The sequence below is a fragment of the Mobula hypostoma genome, chromosome 14 (assembly GCF_963921235.1).
Source record: "Mobula hypostoma chromosome 14, sMobHyp1.1, whole genome shotgun sequence".
NCBI classification, from domain to species: Eukaryota; Metazoa; Chordata; class Chondrichthyes; order Myliobatiformes; family Myliobatidae; genus Mobula; species Mobula hypostoma.
This window is the reverse complement of record NC_086110.1, coordinates 78,631,277-78,647,224: the sequence shown is the minus strand read 5'-3', so window position 1 is coordinate 78,647,224 and position 15,948 is coordinate 78,631,277. Positions and strand designations below refer to the sequence as shown.

The 15,948-nt window shown below is 48.0% G+C and overlaps 1 protein-coding gene across 1 annotated transcript in view; it reads right to left on the bottom strand.

Moving 5' to 3' along the window:
- The window catches only part of gpatch1 (G patch domain containing 1), a 69,254-nt gene that overhangs the window by 24,868 nt on the left and 28,438 nt on the right, over nucleotides 1-15,948 (bottom strand). The window contains exons 7-11 of the mRNA XM_063067332.1: nucleotides 15,539-15,666; nucleotides 13,466-13,599; nucleotides 10,059-10,234; nucleotides 6,068-6,269; nucleotides 4,788-4,919 (exon numbers count right to left, since the gene is read on the bottom strand). Of these exons, the coding sequence (XP_062923402.1) occupies nucleotides 4,788-4,919; nucleotides 6,068-6,269; nucleotides 10,059-10,234; nucleotides 13,466-13,599; nucleotides 15,539-15,666 (772 nt within the window). The remainder of the gene's footprint in view (nucleotides 1-4,787; nucleotides 4,920-6,067; nucleotides 6,270-10,058; nucleotides 10,235-13,465; nucleotides 13,600-15,538; nucleotides 15,667-15,948) is intronic.

Sequence of the window (15,948 nt, the reverse complement as noted above, 5' to 3'; positions counted from 1 at the left end):
ATTGTCCCAGGATTAGGCTAGGGTTAAATTGGGAGACTGCTGGGTGACATGGCTCGAGGGAACAGAAGGACCTATTCCGCATTATGTCCCAATAGGTATACGTAATGTCAGAGAAATGTATATGAGCTCTGTGCCCGGAGTCAGCACCAAAAGGGCGTAGCTCTCCGGACGCACAACCCCCGCAGCAAACTTGCTGCTCCTGATCTTCCCTGTTGTAACTGCGACACCTCTATAGGGGCATCAGTCTAGAATCAGCACGTCCCCAGAGTCATGAAATCCCAGAACTCTGAAGGCACGTTCGCCTTCCAGGTCACGTCCTTGGGATATCAAAAGACGGCCAGTTGTTACAGATAAATAAATAAATCTTCAAAGGGCGATGCCTCAGGAAGGCAGCATCCATCACTAAGGACACTCACCACCTGGAACATGCCATCTTCTCACTACTGCCATTGTGGAGGAGGTTCAGTGGTCTGAATCCACTCAGTGATTTAGCAGCAGCTTTTCCACTTTGCCATCAGATTCCTCAACAATCGATGAACATTATTCCTTTCACATTTTATTTTTATTATAACTTACAGTAATTTTTTATGTATTTCAATGTACTGCTGTCACAAAACAATAAATGTCATGACATACCATAAATTCCGGTGTATAAGCGAAGAATTTGGCCGAAATTTTGGTCCTAAAATTAGGGGGTCAGCTTATACAGAGGGTGCCAACTTTGGAAAAACCAATACACTGAAGACAGGTCACATTTATTGGCTGTTTTTGAGTCAGATTCGTTCCACTGTCGATGCATGAGTTCTTTGAATGGTTTGTTTAAACTCACATCTAGTGGCTGCAGCACCGACGTCAAACCACCGGGGATGACTGCATTGTCCGTATTTTCAGCTTTCAATGCTGCTTTTGTCTCACCTGACAAGTGCACTTTGAACATGTCCCAGACAAGTAGCAGTTTTTCCTTCCCGAAACCTTCGGGACGTCGGCACCGCACCTCTTTAACCCACTTCAAGCAACCCGCTTCGTCCATCCAGCAGCGTTTTTGGACGTAAACAACACCTCGCGGGAATTTTCTGAGCAATCTTTGTTTTTTGTCTCAACACAAGATCACATCTATTCATAAATCAGGTGCACCAACTTTGCGTAGCTTTGAAATTTTCACTGACCTCACGGTGTTTTTCGTCCCATTTCAACGCTTGAACACAAATCATTTCTCTGGTAACAATGTATACAGACGACCACTGGTGATTCACCCACTGTAAAACTTTTTCTTCCAGTTCTGGCCACTGGCATATTTTTCTGCAGTTTGCACATTTCGTCTTTGGCATTTTCCCTCAGCGTGTCCTCTGCCTTTCTCCACTCTCTCACCTGTTTCTCGTTTACAATAAGCTTCTTAGCAGCTGCAGAATTATTCGTTCCTTTAGCAAAATCAACAACCTTCAGCTTGAAGCCAGCATCATATCACATTCATTTTAATCTTTTGTACATGCTGGTCGTAACTCAATACTGAGTACACACACTGATCCCGCCACCCCATGTTATGTTTTAACAAGATTACGATGGGCACTAAACGGTTTCACAGGGGTTACATTTCAGAGGATTCTTTACCATTGGAGACCTAATCCAAAATTTCCCTCCCTGATTTATTTTTAAGTGTAAGGGGTTTTCGATTTTTATGTTACTGCGGAGGCTAATTAAAATGGCATCTTTGTTATGTTAATCTGGGGAATGCGGCTTTGTTGTCTTAAACGCTGAGAAAGTTTGCGCTAGCAGCTTGTTGTGGTTTAGAGGGTGATAAGAAACACATTATTAACCAATTGGGATAGTTGTTATGGTTTTGGTGTATTTGAAGATACTGTTTGCGAGGGGGTTTTGGGGGCAGAAGGCGGGAGAGCGAGACAGAGGATGGACAAGGTGCTGTGAGTCCGCTAACGGGGTTGGACCCCGAGCGGGATGTTCGGCAAGGAGACGGAGACGGAGACGGACTCGTGTGGAGCGTCTGGTCGACCACCGTTGGTGATCCCAGGCGGCCGGTCGAGGTGGTCCGAGGGGGTCGCAGGGTGAAGAAGAAGGTCCTTGAGCTCCAACGGTTTTGTGCACGAAGAGATTGAACTTTGATAAGTGTGGCGCCTTTTATTTTCCTTTTATATTTTACTCTCTTTTAATTATATAGTTCCAGTAATATCTATAAACTGTATATCATTTAATTGCATCTGGTGTATTGTCTGTTATTTGGGCGGGGTGGGGTACCTCACACAGCATCCACACAAACTAATTACCCAGTTTGGTGGGGCTGAGGCTGTTTCCCTAGACGACAGCGAGCCGAGCGACCCTGAGGGTGGCCAGGGGGGCTACATAAGTATTTGCTTATAACGCTCTACAATGTGTAGGCCTGTTTTCTTAGCAGGTACTGGTTCACAAAATTTCTAGGTTCTGGATCTGGCAAAGCTGAGTATCAGCATGTAAGATCTTGCGATCTTTTCTGGTTAAATCAAAAACCTCTACGAAAGGGGTCGGCTTATACAAAGGTAACATGAAAAAGTCACTTTGTTAACCTTGAAAATGGGGGGGGGGGTCAGCTTATTCTCCAGGTCAGCTTATATTCCAGAAAATACGGTATGTCAGTAATAATAAGCCTGATGCTGATTCTCATTAACTATTGTATCTGGATCTTCACAATTTTGTGTACATATATCATAATCCCTCAGGAAGCTCAGCCTAGTTAATCTCCAACTGGAACACTCTATCCCAGGCAATATCCACGTGAATCTCCTCTGCAGCATCTGAATAACATCCTTCCTCTAGATCAGATATAGGAGCAGAATTAGGCCATTCAATCCATTAGGTCAATCTCTCATTCCTTCTCCCCGTAATTTTTGACACCCTGACGAAGCAAGAACCCATCAATTTCCTCTATGAGTATACCCAATGACTTGGCCTCCACAGTCCTCTGTGGCCATGAATTCCATATAAAATCTCCGTCTGTTCTGAGTCTGTGCCCTTTGGTCCGAGACTCCCCTACTACAAGAAGCACCCTATCCACACCTACTCTATCATTTTAGTATTCAATAGGTTTCAATCAGATCCCCTCTCATTCTTCTAAGCTCCACTGAGGTAACCAGAATCGTTCACACTATTAGATACCCACAATACATCACCTTGACCTGGCCACAATCAACTTCCACTTGCCATTACTCAGCCCAAGCGACCAGCTGATCAACATCATTCTTCCATCCATCACCAACAACCTTCCTGTTATCTAAACTGATCTATATCCCACTTTCAGTATGCTGGATGAACTCAGCAGGTTGGGCAGCATCAGTTAGAAACGATGAGTCCACGTTTCGGGCCAGAACTCTTCGTCAGGACTGAAGAATGAGAGATGGGGAAGGATTTGAAGAATGCTTGTAGCGTCAGTTGACAGACCAGTAATTTGAAAGACAAGGGGGTGGGGGAGGGGAAGCATTGACAACATAGCCCTTGAAAACAATGGGTAGAAGAAGGAGGGGGAACCATGAGGGAGGTGGTAGGCAGCTGGGGGAGGAGGCAGAGTGAAACTGGGATGGGGGAAGGGAGGGGGAGGGAATTACCGGAAGTTGGAGAATTCTATGTTCATACCAAGGGGCTGGAGACTACCTAGACAGTTTATGAGGTGTTGCTCCTCCAACCTGAGTTTAGTCTCATCATGGCAGTAGAGGAGGCCATGTATGGACATATCTGAATGGGAATGGGAAGCAGACTTGAAGAGGGTGGCTACCGGGAGATCCTGTCTGTTGTGGCGGACAGAGCGGAGGTGCTCGACGAAGCGGTCCCCCAATCTGCGTCGGGTTTCACCGATGTAGAGGAGGCCGCACCGGGAGCACCGGATGCAATAGATGACCCCAACAGACTCACAAATGAAGTGTTGCCTCACTCGGAAGGACTGTTCGGGGCCCTGAATGGTGGCAAGAGAGGAGGTGTAGGGACAGGTGTAGCACTTATGCTTACAGGGATAAGTGCCGGGTGGGAGATCAGTGGGGATGGACATGCGGATAAGGGGGTCACGGAGGGACCGATCCCTGCGGAAAGCGGAGAGGGGTGGAGAGGGAAAGATGTGCTTAGTGGTGGGGTCCTGTTGAAGGTGGCGGAAGTTGCGGAGGATAATGTGCTGGATCCGGAGGCTGGTGGGGTGGTAGGTGAGGACAAGGGGAACTCAGTCCCTGTTGTGGTGGCGGGAGGATGGGGTGAGGGCCGAAGTGTGGGAAATGGAAGAGCTGTGGGTGAGGGCACCATTGATGACGGTAGAAGGGAAACCACGATCCTTAAAGAAAGAGGACATTTGAGATGTCCTGGAATGGAAAGCCTCATCCTCAGAGCAGATGCGGCGGAGACGGAGGAACTAGGAATAGGGAATGGCATTTTTGCATGTGGTGAGGTGGGAAGAGGTATAGTCGAGGTCATATAGACCCCACCACTAAGCAACCTTCAACAGGACCCCACCAATAAGCACATCTTTCCCTCTCCACCTCTCTCTGCTTTCCGCAGGGATCGGTCCCTCGGCGATTCCCTTATCCGCAAATCCATCCCCACTGATCTCCCACCCGGCACTTATCCAAGTCACTTATTTGGCCAAGTCACAATGGTTCCCATGCAACTTAATCTTCAGGATGAGTCCACTGTGGGGGATCTTCTCCACAAAGTTCACATAGACAAAATCTACAGCTCTACCTTCATTAATCACCCCAGTATACCTTAAGACTTTAATTTCTCTGTGGTGTACCAGGAATTTACAGAGATTATAATCTCACCATGAAGCAGAGCTGGGGGCAGCCGAGGCCCAAACTCCTCTGTGTCAGGGGACGTCTGTGGATTGCACTGCCCAGGTCGTGTCGTGCCATCATGTCCTTTCGCTCTGAAACCCAACTCCTCCTTCACCGAATCTGGAACAACAAACTGTCTTCAGCCAGAGGAGCTGCTACAGTACAAGGTCAAGCAAAGAGCAAGCATCAACACAATCTGCTTTAATGAGGAAACACAGAAAACAAGCGAAGAGGAAACAGTGTACTTGGTGCGCGTTTGTCCAGTTACAGACTAGAAAAACTGAAAAGGAAATTGCCAAATGAAAGACTTGGTGCGCGTTTGTCCAGAAACATTTCCTACAGCCATAGTCTCTTCACTGATGAAAGGGACGACAGCTACAACTAAATGCAATAAGGTTTGTTACTGGGCAAAAGTGAAATTTGCTGTTACCTCATTTAATTGCCTTTACTTTTGCCATGTCTTTGTGTATTATTTTGCTGTATTTAACATATGCAATAAAACGAGTTCCTGGGCAAGAGTGACAATTGCATCTATTGAATGCTTGCACAAGCAATACATTAATAAAGCACCTTGTTAAATGTATAAAACATGTCTGCATCAGTGCTATCTTGTATTTCCATACAATGTTACGTTAGGCTGTTATACATCTATTGTCAGATATTGTTGTGGTGTTGGAGGTTGCGTTTCAGAAAACAATGAAATACCGCGTTGCCACCACCATTTGTTCTGGTACGTCATGACAGCGGTTTTAAAAATAGCCAGTTACCCCGTACACACTACAACGGCCAACCGGCGTTTTCAGATTTAAACACTCTGGAGAGTGTTTTAGAAAAACTCCATTTTCGGGGGAGGAAAGCGTTGTTTCAGTGTGGACGGAGGGTCAAAACGAAGAGAAAAAGCTTCGGTTACAGATTTATCCCGTCTAGTGTGGGCGTAGCCAGAGTGACGCTCCCTCCACACACAGAGAAGATCCCTCTGCACCATCACATCATATACTCCCAAGGTCAGACAGAGTGAAGCTCCTTCTGCACTGTCTCATCACACAATCCTGGGGTCAGACACACAGTGAAGTTCCCTCTACACCATCACATCACACCACACACTCCCAGGGTCAGACTCAGAGTGAAACTTCTTCCGGTACTGAGCAGTATCAGAGCTGCTCACGATAGAGATCCGTACAAGGAATTGGAATATTCAAGGGAAAAAGCAAACCTGAAATTAACCAATCACAGAGGTGCTGAGTGAACTCTCAGAGACATCACCATACCTGGCTGATCGTTGGGAGAATTAGCTTGCTGTCCAGGCTTGACAGTATCTTGTTGCTCAGGAGCATCCTCTATTTCACTGTTGTCCTCGTCGTCTTCATCAGAGGATGATGATGATGAGGATTGTTCCTCTGATGAGCTAGCAAAGACGGCTTTGAACAAGTCCATGGGCAGTCGGCTTTTCTCATCCTCCTCAGAATCTGCCTGTGAGGACAATGGAGGGTTACCCTGGAAACCAGAAGCTACACTCCAGACTTGCCTCGCAAGACTGGCATTGGGGGTGATCAAACAGGAAGCATCTCAACCCTACTGCAGGTCTGGCACTTGTAAATGGATAAGCGTAGAGGGTATTAAGACCGTAACACCAGAAGACACAGCAGCAAATTAGGCCGTCGAGTCTGCTCTGCTATTCCATGATGGCTGATTTATTATCCCTCTCAACCCCACTCTCCTGCTTTCGCCCTGTAACCTTTGACACCCTGACTAAGTAAGAACCTAGCAACCTCTGCTTTAAATATACTCAATGACTTGGCCTCCACAGCTGTCCGTGGCAATGAATTTTACAGATTCACCACCCTCTGGCTAAAGAAATTCCTCCTCATCTCTGTCTGACTTATCCATAAGATAAGGATGCACAGAGTTGGGGGTGATGTACTGGCATGGATAGAGGATTGGTTAACTAATAGAAAGCAGAGAGTTGGGATACATGGGTGTTACTCTGGTTGGCAATCAGTGGTGAGTGGTGTGTCGCTGGGGTCAGTGCTGGGCTCGCAACTGTTCACGATATACATTAAAGATCTGGAAGAGGGGACTGAGTGTAGTGCCTCTAAGTTTGCTGATGATACTAAATTGAGTGGAAAAGCAAATTGTGCAGAAGATACAGAGAAACTGCAGAGAGATAAAGATAGGTTAAGTGAGTGGGCAAGGGTCTGGCAGATGGAGTACAATGTTGGTAAATGGGAGGTCATCCACTTTGGAAGGAAAAATGAAAGAGCAGATCATTATTTAAATGGTAACAAATTGCAGCATGCTGTTGTGCAGAGGGATTTGGGAGTGCTTGTGCATGAATCAAAGGTTGGTTTGCAGGTGCAGCAGGCTATCAAGAAGGCAAATGGAATGAAAGGGTTACCACATGAGGAAAGTCTGGCAGCACTTAGGCTGTATTCCCTGGAGTTCAGGAGAATGAGGGGGGATCTCAAAGAATCATTCAGAACGTTAAAAGGCCTGAACAGATTAGACATGGCAGTTATTTCCCATGGTAGGGGAGCCTAGGACAAGAGGGCATGACTTCAGGATTGAAGGACGTTCTTTTAGAACAGAGATGTGGAGAAATTACTTTAGTCAGAGGGTGGTAAATCTGTGGAATTTGTTGCCACAAGCGGCTGTGGAGGCCAAGTCATTGGGTGTATTTAAGGCAGAGATAGATAGTTCTGATTAGCCAGGGCATCAAAGAGTATGGGGTGAAAGTAGGGGAGTGGGAATGACTGGAAGAATTGGATCAGCCCATGATTGAATGGCAGAGCAGACTCGATGGGCTGAATGGCCTACTTTTGCTCCTATATCTTATGGTCTTATTTCTATTGTTCTTACGTAAATGAATGTCTCTATATTCTGAGGCTGTGCCCAATGGTCCTGGACTCCCCAACTAAAGATATCCTCTCCAAATCTACTCTATCAAGGTCTTTCAATATTCAATAAGTTTCAATGAGATCCTCCCCTCATTCTTCTAAACTCCAGTGAATACATCCTCAGAAGCATCAAACACTCCTCACACATTAACCCTTTCATTCCCAGAATAATTCGTGTGAGCCTCCCCTGGACACTCTCCAATGCCAGCATATCTTTTCTTAGATAAGGGGCCCAAAACTGCTCACAATACTCCAACAGTCTGACCATTGCCTTGTACACCCTCAGCATCACATCCTTGGTTTTATATTCTAGTCCTCTTAAAGCAAATGCTAACATTTGTCTTCCTCACAACTGTAAGTTAGCCTTTAGGGATGGCCCTAATTATATTAATTTAGGATGGCTAGGATGGACACGATGGATTGCTGTGGTATGACCCAACAGAATTGTGTAACAGTGGGTCCAAGGCTGGAATTATTCAATATACGCACGGGGGCCACTTTATTAGGTATACCTGGTCACCTGCTCGCTAATGTAAATATCCAATTAGCCAGTCATGTGGCAGCAACTCAATGCATAAAACATATAGACATGGTAAAAAGATTCAGTTGTTGTTCAGACCAAACATGAGAACAGGGAAGAAATGTCATCTAAGTGACTTTGATGGTAGAATGATTATTGGTATCAGATGGGGTGTTATCTCAGTATCTCAGAAACTGCTGGGGTTTTCATGCGCAGCAGTATTTAGAGTTTACAGCGAATAGTGCAGAAAAAATCCAATGAGCAGCATTATGTGGGAGAAATTGTCTTGTTAATGAGAAGTCAGAGGAGAATGGCCAGATTGGTTCAAGCTGACAGGAAGGCAACAGTAACTCAAATAATCACGTGTTACAACAGCAGTGTGCAGAAGAGCATATCTGAACACACAACACATCTAATAAATGTACACTCAATGGCCACTTTATTAGATACAGGTGGTACACGAAGTACCTAATAAAGTGGCCACTATATAACACGTGTGCTCTTCCACCATGAAATGTCAGACAGTAAAGAACTGGAGGGAGAGAGGCTTGCAGGGATCCAGATGCAGGCGGGACCCAGTGTGTCAGGCAGCATCTGTGGGGGGAGATGGACAGTTGATGTTTCAGGTCAAGGCACTGCATGTCAGGACCCAATCTGAAACAGATACTCCGAGTTCCTCTCGATGTTTTCATAGACACAAGAGATTCAGCAGATGCTGGAAATCTTGAGCAACACACATAAAATGCTGGAGGAACTCAGCGGGTCAGGCAGCATCTATGGGGGGGGAATAAACAGTCAAGACCCTCAGACTGCAGCGAGAGCTCACACATTGGCCACCAGAGCTGTGCCATTACCTTATCTTCCACCTCCAACGGGATCCCACCACTAAGCACATCTTTCCCTCCCCGCCCCCCCGCTTTCCGCAGGGATTGCTCCCTATGCGACTCCCTTGTCCATTTGTCCCCCCCATCCCTCCCCACCGATCTCTCTCCTGGCATTTATCCATGTAAGCGGAACAAGTGCTACACATGCCCTTACACTTCCTCCCTTACCACCATTCAGGGTCCCAGACAGTCCTTCCAGGTGAGGCGACACTTCACCTGTGAGTCGGCTGGGGTGATATACAGCGTCCGGTGCTCCCGATGTGGCCTTTTATATATTGGCGAGACCTGACGCAGACTGGGAGACCGCTTTGCTGAACACCTACGCTCTGTCTGCCAGAGAAAGCAGGATCTCCCAGTGGCCACACATTTTAATTCCACATCCCATTCCCATTCTGACATGTCTATCCACGGCCTCCTCTACTCTAAAGATGAAGCCACACTCAGGTTGGAGGAACAACACCTTATATTCCATCTGGGTAGCCTTCAACCTGATGGCATGAACATCGACTTCTCTAACTTCCGCTAATGCCCCACCTCCCCCTCGTACCCCATCTGTTACTTACTTTTATACACACGTTCTTTCCCTCACTCTCCTTTTTCTCCCTCTGTCCCTCTGAATATACCCCTTGCCCATCCTCTGGTTTCCCCCCCCTCGCTCCTTGTCTTTCTTCCCGGACCTCCTGTCCCATGATCCTCTCGTATCCCTTTTGCCAATCACCTGCCCAGCTCTTGGCTCCATCCCTCCTCCTCCTGTCTTCTCCTATCATTTTGGATCTCCCCCTCCACCTCCCACTTTCAAATCCCTTACTAACTCTTCCTTCAGTTAGTCCTGACGAAGGGTCTCGGCCTGAAACGTCAACTGTACCTCTTCCTAGAGATGCTGCCTGGCCTGCTGCGATCACCAGCAACTTTGATGTGTGTTGCTTGAATTTCCAGCATCTGCAGAATTTCTGTTGTTTACCTTATCTTCCGGTTGGTTTTGCTGGCTGTGTCCAGGTTTCTCTCCCTGCGGCAGAACTGAGCTGCTTTCCGGCACTGTTTCAGGTCCAGCCACAGCCCGCGGTTGTCCAGCAGCACCTTTCCCCTTGTCCTCCGCTGACAGGTCCCACCTGGACTTTCGCTTCAATTCAGGAGCTTCTGGATCAGACAGCAGAGAATTTGTGGGATGGATTAATATGGCTCATAACAGCACAGAGAACTGACAACACTGGAAACCTTCCCACTGACCAACTACCACTACCAGCAGAGAACCGCACTCAGCCCAGCGCCCTGCCTACAAGTGTGCGGACCTCAGCTTCACCTCGTGCTCAGTGAGATACAGTTACTGCTTGCTAACGTTTCAGAAGGTTGCCACCCTCCAGTGAGATTTATTTATTTACTTTACTATCAAGATACAGTACAGCATGGAACAGCCCCTTCTAGCCCTTCGAGCTGACCGCCCAGTAACCCACCAGTTAACCCTAGCCTAATCACGGGACAAATTACAGTGACTAATCAACTTACCAACCAGTACAACTTTGGACAGTGGGAGGAAACCAGAACACCCAGAGAAAACCTACACATTCCACGGGGGGGATGTACAGAGAACACCAGAATTGAATTCCAAACTGCAGCGCCCAGCGCCCCGAGAAACAGCATCATGCTAACCGCTACGCCACTGGGGTTACCGTCTCCACTCAGAAGGATGCCACTCTCCAGGTGGGATCTGCCCACCTGCCAAGGGAAAGAAATCCTTTTCGTTGATTCGACCTCGAGCGATTCTGTGTTGCTGAAGTAATTTCCTCAGCATCTTTTATGGAAAACAACCTCATTTTATCCAGTTCTTCCAGGCAGGGCAATATGCAACCTCTCCAACAGAGTCACACCTTTCCTGTGATGTGGTGACCTGACTGGCTCTCTCCCTGACAACAATGCCCATCCATCATCTGCCCCTCCACCCACTGACCTGCCCGTCTGTCTCTCCCTGACAATAACCCCTTCCATCTGCACCTTCACCCACTGACCAGCCTCTCTGTCTCTCCCTGACATTGGCCCCCCATCGTCTCCCCTCCCACCTTTCTCCTGTGTGCCCCCACCCCATCCACCTCACCCTGGCTAGACCATTGATTCCTCCCTGACCAGACTGTTGATACATTCTTGCAGACTGAAGCTCTTTTCCTCACTGTCACAAGCACGACCGATACTCGACATTTAATTCTAAAACACAGTGTAGACGAAAATGTCAGGGATCAGTGCTGAGCTCCGCCGATGCACAGGTAACAGCCCTCAGTCACAAAAACATCAGCTAACGCCTGTCCTCAACTGAGCACATTATCCCACTGTGCACACTTGTCCTATTCGAAACTCAACAGTCCCTACTCTTAGAAATATAGAAAACCTACAACACAATACAGGCCCTTCGGCCCACAAAGTTGTGCCAAACATGTCCCTACCTTAGAAATTACTAGGCTTCCCACAGCCCCCTATTTTTCTGAGCTCCGTGTACCTATCTAAAAGTCTCTTAAAAGACCCTATCATAACCGCCTCCACCACCGTTGCCGGCAGCCCATTCCACGCACCCACCACTCTCTGAGTAAAAAACTTACCCCTTACATCTCCTCTGTACCTACTCCCCAGCACCTTAGACCTGTGTCCTCTTGTGGCAACCATTTCAGCCCTGGGAAAAAGCTTCTGACTATCCACACGATCAATGCCTCTCATCATCTTATACACCTCTATCAGGTCACCTCTCATCCTCCATCGCTCCAAGGAGAAAAGGCCGAGTTCACTCAACCTATTCTCATAAGGCATGCTCCCCATTCCAGGCAACTTCCTTGTAAATCTCCTCTGCACCCTTTCTATGGCTTCCACATCCTTCCTGTAGTGAGTCGACCAGAAATGAGCACAGTACTCCAAGTGGGGTCTGAGCAGGGTCCTATATAGCTGTAACATTACCTCTCGGCTCCAAAATTCAATTCCACGATTGATGAAGGCCAATACACCATATACCTTCTTAACCACAGAGTCAACCTATGCAGCTGCTTTGAGCATCTTATGGACTCAGACCCCAAGATCCCTCTGATCCTCCACAATGCCAAGAGTCTTATCATTAATACTATATTCTGCCATCATATTTGACCTACCAAAATGAATGACCTCACACCTATCTGGGTTGAACTCCATCTGCCAATTCTCAGCCCAGTTTTGCATCCTATCAATGTCCTGCTGTAACGTCTGACAGCCCTCCACACTATCCACAACACCTCCAACCTTTGTGTCATCAGCAAACTTACTAACCCATCCCTCCACTTCCTCATCCAGGTCATTTACAAAAATCACAAAGAATAAGGGTCCCAGGACAGATCCCTGAGGCACACCACTGGTGACAGACCTCCATGCAGAATATGACCCGTCCACAACCACTCTTTGCCTTCTGTGGGCAAGCCAGTTCTGGATCCACAAAGCAAGGTCCCCTTGGATCCCTTGGATCCCATGTCTCCTTACTTTCTCAATAAGCCTTGTATGGGGTACCTTATCAAATGCCTTCCTGAAATCCATATACACTACATCTACTGCTCTTCCTTCATCAATATGTTTAGTCACATCCTCAAAAAAATCATTCAGACTCGTAAGGCACAAACTGCCCTTGACAAAGCCATGCTGACTATTCCTAATCATATTATATCTCTCCAAATGTTCATAAATCCTGCCTCTCAGGATCTTCTCCATCAACTTACCCAGCAATTCTGCCCAGCAAGTCCTTCTCATGGCCCCTTCTGGCTCTCCTAATTTCCTTTTTAAGCTCCTTCCTGTTAGCCTTATAACCTTCTAGATCTCTAACATTACCTAGCTCTCTGAACCTTTTGTAAGCTTTTCTTTTCTTCTTGACTAGATTTATTACAGCCTTTGTACACCACGGTTCCTGTACCCTACCATAACTTCCCTGTCTCATTGGAACGTACCGGTGCAGAACTCCACACAATCCTTAGTTACCTTCTAATGTTCTTATCTTTGGATATGCATTGACCAGCGCATTCCTCACTTGCCTGGTATGCTACACAGAACCTGAATGTGTTTCAGGAGTTCTCTGCTCTCAATACCCCCTGCACCTGACTGAGTGCCCATTATCCTCAGGGTAACTGAATTCCCTCAATACTCTGTGCACCTGACTGAGTGCCCATTACTCTCAGGGTAATTGAATTCCCTCAATATCCCCTGCACCCGTGCCCGCTTCAACTAAAGTCCCCATATGCTGATAACCACTCACTAGATGATGCGCCCATTACCCTCAGGGTAGTTGACGTCCCCATATGCTGATAACCACTCACTAGATGATGCGCCCATTACCCTCAGGGTAGTTGACGTCCCCATATGCTGATAACCACTCACTAGATGATGTGTTTGACTGTCCAGATCCCTTTGTTGGCTCCATCCCACTGGATGCAGGAACAGAGGGAGCCGTTAAGAAGTTGAACACCGAATACTTGTCTCGTTTCACCTTAAGCAGTCCAACAACTGTTGACCTGTAGAACCAAGCATCAAGGTACATAGAGTTGTCACAAAACAGTCCAGAGAGAAAGTCGAACAAATCCCAAAGCTATGCAGTTTGGTACATTAACAGCCACGGCCAGTTGTCCCAAGTGTGCCAGTCTGAGGGAGCTGTTGGAATGTGGATTCATCGTTTGGGCCATGGTCCAAATGCAGGTTGATGGGTCTAAGCAGAATAACTGCTTGTTATTTATTTTATTTATTTCCAGATACACAGAGCTGTGCCATCCAGTAACTCCTGTTTTAACCCTAGCCTAATCACAGAACAATTTACAATGATCAATTAACCTACTAATTGGAACTTCTTTAGACTGTGGGAGGAAATCCACACATCCCACGGGGAGGACGTATGAAGTTCTTACAGGTGATGCCAGAACTGAACTCCAAACTCCGACACCCCCACCCTTAGCTGCTCTGTTACCACGGCACCCATACCATACGGTGGCATGGACTAGATGGACCAAAGGTCCTGTTTCTGTGCTGGAGTGTTCTATCACTCTAAGTGAGTGGTTAATGGATAGCACCATCCCAGTGGGCCGAAGGGCCTTTGTGACTCTAAGACCCAACAACCTCCATATCTCTGGCAGAACAGCTGGTCTCACTCACCCGCCGACTCTGCTATCACCTGCCACTAGTATGTCAGGTTTAAACTCCTGTCCAGTCAATTTGATCCTGTGGTCTGGAGAGGGAGAGGGAGTGCTATGTTGATTGCTTGCTCAGAGAGTATTGAAGGTTCCCACATATTCTGCTCTGAGACCCTCCTTCATCTACTGAGAGCTCGTTTCCTGCACACTCAACAACTGTAATTCACTACACAAACAACAGGCAGTTTGCTGACTTAGGAATTCCGCAGGTCGACAGAATCAGTGGCAGGAAAGGAAATGTCGACGCTTCGGGTCCTAAGGAGAGGAGAGTGGTGATTGGGGGACTGAAGAGGGGGGAAAGGTGACGAGCAGGTTGCACTAGGTAAGAGAGTGGGTGGAGATAACACAGTTCAGCACGTGACCAAATATGCTGTATGTACCCAGTGTCGGGGCACCAGATATTCAGTCCAGTGGGGACCGAAAACTCTCTAAGTACCCAGGGTAGGGGGCAGACAACCACAGCCCAGTGAGCACTGAAAACTCTGTACTTACCCAGGGTGGGGGTCAGACACCCACAATCCAGTGAGCACTGAAAACTCTGTACTTACCCAGGGTAGGGGTCAGACACCCACAGCCCAGTGGGGACTGAAAACTCTGTACATACCCAGGGTAGGGGTGAGACACCCACAGCCCAGTGGGGACTGAAAACTCTGTACATACCCAGGGTAGGGGTCAGACACCCACAGCCCAGTGGGGACTGAAAACTCTGTACATACCCAGGGTAGGGGTCAGACACCCACAGCCCAGTGGGGACTGAAAACTCTGTACATACCCAGGGTAGGGGTCAGACACCCACAGCCCAGTGAGCACTGAAAACTCTGTACATACCCAGGGTGGGGGTCAGACACCCACAATCCAGTGAGCACTGAAAACTCTGTACTTACCCAGGGTAGGGGTCAGACACCCACAGCCCAGTGGGGACTGAAAACTCTGTACATACCCAGGGTAGGGGTGAGACACCCACAGCCCAGTGGGGACTGAAAACTCTGTACATACCCAGGGTAGGGGTGAGACACCCACAGCCCAGTGGGGACTGAAAACTTTACGTACCCAGGGTAGGGGTCAGACACCCACAGCCCAGTTGGGACTGAAAACTTTACGTACCCAGGGTAGGGGTCAGACACCCACAGCCCAGTGAGCACTGAAAACTCTGTACATACCCAGGGTAGGGGTGAGACACCCACAGCCCAGTGGGGACTGAAAACTCTGTACTTACCCAGGGTAGGGGTCAGACACCCACAGCCCAGTGAGCACTGAAAACTTTACGTACCCAGGGTAGGGGTCCGGGACATTGAACCGTTTGCAGAGCAGTTTGTCAGGATGCCACTCAAACTTGTCTCTGGTCAGAGCCCCAAACATCTTCATTTTCACTGCAGCCTCCTTGTCATTGACGTCACCCTGTACAGAGAGAGGGCAGGGGTCATCTGGAGTGACAGAGTCGGCAGAGGTGAGCCGGGGAGGTGGCAGAGAGCCAGGGGTCAGCGGGGGGAGGGGAAGAGGGAGAGGAGGGGTCAGCTGGGGGTTTGACAGAGAGCAGAGGTCCGCTGCATGGAGGGGACAGAGAGAGCAGCAATCAACTGGGGGAGGTGACAGAGAGAGGAGGGGTCAGCTGGCGGGGGGGGGCAGTGGTCAGCTGGAGGTTAACAGAGAGGCAGGGGGTTCAGCTGGGACATGAGGGCT